Source organism: Callithrix jacchus, chromosome 10 (assembly GCF_049354715.1).
Source record: "Callithrix jacchus isolate 240 chromosome 10, calJac240_pri, whole genome shotgun sequence".
NCBI lineage: Eukaryota > Metazoa > Chordata > Mammalia > Primates > Cebidae > Callithrix > Callithrix jacchus.
Genome location: NC_133511.1, coordinates 23532424 through 23536263, shown reverse-complemented (window position 1 = coordinate 23536263; position 3840 = coordinate 23532424). Strand labels below are relative to the sequence as shown.

At 36.1% G+C, this 3840-nt stretch overlaps 1 protein-coding gene across 1 annotated transcript; it reads right to left on the bottom strand.

The window, feature by feature from the left end:
- Positions 1–1117: 1117 nt before the first annotated feature.
- OR8D4 (olfactory receptor family 8 subfamily D member 4) lies at positions 1118–3611 on the bottom strand. Its single transcript, XM_002754602.7, has one exon. It carries the CDS (start codon positions 2639–2641, stop codon positions 1700–1702), a length of 942 nt encoding a protein of 313 aa, XP_002754648.2. The 5' UTR covers positions 2642–3611; the 3' UTR covers positions 1118–1699.
- Between the last annotated feature and the right edge of the window lie 229 nt (positions 3612–3840).

Genomic DNA, 3840 nt, shown 5'->3' with positions numbered 1-3840 from the left:
ATTTTGGCTTTTATGGTCTATCTGTGTTTTTGACTGGTCTTGAGTCTCTTTTATTGTTTATATTTTCCTTATTTCTAAATTTTTAACTTTATCAAAATGCATCATCCTCAAGCACCACACTTTCACTTCAACAGCAAATCTTATTTATTCACAGTCATAAATGTCTTGAATCTATTATTTTTTTCTACTGCTATTTCTAGAACTAAAATTACATTGTTTCTTGTCAAAATAAGTTTAACAGCCTCAAAAGTGTCCTCCCTGCTTCCACTCTGGTCAATAGCACTATCTTTCCCTATCCAACCGTCCCCACAAACATATACACACATATCCATCTATCTATTTTCTAATCAATAACCAGAAGATATTTTTCAAATTTAAAACAGATTACCTCACTCTGCTTTTGAAACATTCCAGTTGCTTTTCATGGTACTTAGGATAGAACTGAAACTCCTTAAGTGATCTAGAATTTGCCTACTTACCTGACCTCCTTTGGTGGCTTTTTTCCCTCTCTTGCTGACCTTCTGCTATACTGCCTTCTCCATTTCTTGAATATGGCCAAGTTTCTTCCAGCCTTGGACTTTGTACTTGCTGCCACCTTTCTGGTTTTTGCACAACTGTACCCTTTTCTTCATTTAGGTTTATTCTCAAATGTCCTTTATTCAAGGAACTTTATTGAGAGTAGACTTTGACCCACTGAAAATTATGTAACTCATTTTTTCCAAAGGATCTATCTATGTGTATAATTATCATGTTTGTTCATTGAATTACTTCTGTATTATCTACCATCTTTTTCACCCCCAAGGTGAAAGGCAAAGAGATACCTTGTCTATTATATTCCCCATAATATTCCAGCACTCAGAACAGTGCCCGGCACATGGTATCCATGATAAGCATATGCTGAACAAATGAATTAACTATTACATCACATTCCCCATATAGTGCACAATCTTGGTTGATTGTATAAGAGTTCATTCTTAAAAATCATAAAGTTTTTCATTATGTTTATCTCAAAACATGCTATGTGGAGGAAATTAAAGACAACTAGTTACAGCTTACAAAGAAAATACCAACTCAAAAGAAACAAACAGAAAGTTGTAAAACACTGCACACATACTGGTCATGGAAAAAAAACCATGATATTTATAAGATTATAAACATCATCTGTTCATCTAGACACTGTAAGTCTTATTCTTTCATCATCAGATGTCAAATGCTGAGACCATATTAGTTTAGTCCTTTGTTGAATCTTCTTCATTGAATTATACTGTAAGATAATATTGGCTTTTAATAAGACCTTTACAAGAAACAATCAAGAAAAATTCTCCCACATTTATTATAAAATTGTTGTAATAATTTCCATCACACAGGTCAATTTTTTTTTTGAAATTAGGTGTGTTTTTCTTCTGATATGACCATGTAGTACACCATGATGGTGATTTCCTTTTGGGCTTGGATTCAGGAAACTAATTATAAAAACTGTTGTTCAAACGGTATTAACTTTAAATGTAAAATATTTTTAACTTTTCACTTTCACATATGTTGTTTTACATTTTTAATGTAATTATCTGTGCATATATTTAGTAACCTAAATATATGTAATTTCATATGATTTCAAATTACTTTTAAAGAGTCAAGGTATAAACATACATATAATCATGATTATGAATACAGAAATAGATATTAATAAAGAATATATTTGTCATGGAGATGAAGATGTTTTTCTTCTTAAAAGTTTCATCAGGGCATTTTTCACTTCCTTGTTCCTCAGACTATATATCAGGGGATTCAACATGGGAATCACAGTGGTATAAAATACTGAGGATACTTTCTCCTGGACAAGTGAACTGCTAGAAGCAGGTTTGAGATACATGGACATCAGAGACCCATAAAATATAAGAACAGCTGTCAGGTGGGAGCTACAGGTGCTAAAGGCTTTGCACCTGCCCTTTTTAGAGTGGATATGCAGGATGCTGGTGAGGATGAAAGCATATGAAATGATGATTGTCAGGCTTGTGGCCACCATGTTAAATCCACCAATGACAAAAATCAAAAGCTCATCAATATAAGTGCTGGAACAGGAGAGTTTAATAAGAGGGACAATGTCACAGAAATAATGTTTAATGATGTTTGATCCACAGAAAGACAACCTTAGTATACAACCTCCATGGATCATAGCATCAGTGAAACCTACTGAGAAGACAGCAGCCACGAGCAGAGAACAGACCCTAGGGGACATGATGACCTTGTAGAGCAGTGGGCTGCAGATGGCCGCATAGCGATCATAGGCCATGGCTGCCAGCATGTAGCATTCAGAAATAACACAGACACAGAAAAAAAACAGCTGAGTCATGCATCCAGAATAGGAGATGGATCTATCTCTGCATAAAAACCCTGATAGCATTTTAGGGATAATGACAGAAGAATAGCAGAAATCTAAAAAAGACAAACTACTCAGGAAGTAGTACATGGGGGTATGAAGTTGAGGATTCAGCCTAATTACTGAGATCATGCCAAGGTTTCCCACCACAGTAACTGTATAAATTCCTAAGAAGAGGCAGAAAAGGGGCAGCTGAAGCTCTGGTTGTTCAGTTAATCCTGAAAGAAGAAACTCAGTCTCTGTGGAATGGTTTCTTATACCCATTCTCTGAGAAATCTATGGAGATGAGAGAGAAAAAATCAAATTAGATAGATAGAATCCCAGCTTGCCTCTAATTCCTTATAGCCCAGGTATTTCTATCTATGAAAACACTGACTTTGTGTTATGAAAACCCAAAAGTGAACATTTAGATAAAATGGGGTCAGTAAGCATCTACCTACTCATAGATGTTAGGAACCATATACACTCTTTTCCAAACCCTCCAGTGGAACAAATTCTCTTAACAAAGGACAGAACCTTTTTCTCCAGAGTTAGAGACAAGACTAATGATTAAAACCAGGGGATTTCTGTTGTGGGGAAATGCCAGCTGCTGGCACAAGGGTAAAGGAATTTACCAAGACAGTTGTAGGTAAAGGAAGGCAGACTTATTAGAGAAAGTAGGAAAACACGTTGCCAGGGAGACAACAGGCTAGTCAGCAGAAGCGGACTGTAGAGAAACAAAGGCTTGCTGAAGATTTTATAGGATGGTGTTTATGCCGTTTGTTGAAGAGGGCTTTGTGCAGTGTTGAAAACGCCAAGGTTGCAGGGAGCTAACTTGCTGGTGTCTGGTGATAGGTAGGTACAGGAAGACTGTGAGTTATTTGTATAGGAGGGCTGTGTGTCCTGGACTGTGAAGAAAGGCAGACTTGTAGCTCATCTGCTTTCTCTTTTTGCTTTTCCTTGCTCACACCAGCCTGATTCCCTTTCCCTAATAAGAACTCCACAGTATCTTAAGGCAAATTAGTTAAGTACATTCATAAACAAGAGGCTGGGGACTATGAGAATACCTCTGCTAGTGACACATTTGCCAAGGGCTGAGTCTCCCTCCAGGATTTCCTATAGAGAAGGTATCTACTGTGAAGGTAAATTATAATTTTCTACATCAAAGTTTCCAAGGGTGTTCAGCAAAATAATAATTGTAGGGAGATGTTAAAAGGTGTTACAGTAAATAAGTATCCAAGGACAATATGATTTCAGACATGTCTCAGTCCTCCAGGAGTGCTATATAAATACATTTCTCAAACTTACTTGATGATAGGCCAGCTGCACACTTCTTTTTAAAACATTTTATAGCATAAGCATAGCTCAGAATGCATTTTCCAAAATATAGTTTTTCTAAATATAATTTTCTAAAACTATATTTTTGTGTTTGTTCTATTTTTTTTTAATTGCATCTTAGGTTTTGGGGTACATGTGCAGAACAT

What these genes read in the sequence shown, in the direction of transcription:
- OR8D4 (XM_002754602.7), bottom strand. Translation starts at nt 2,641, where the DNA reads ATGGGTATAAGAAACCATTCCACAGAGACTGAGTTTCTTCTTTCAGGA.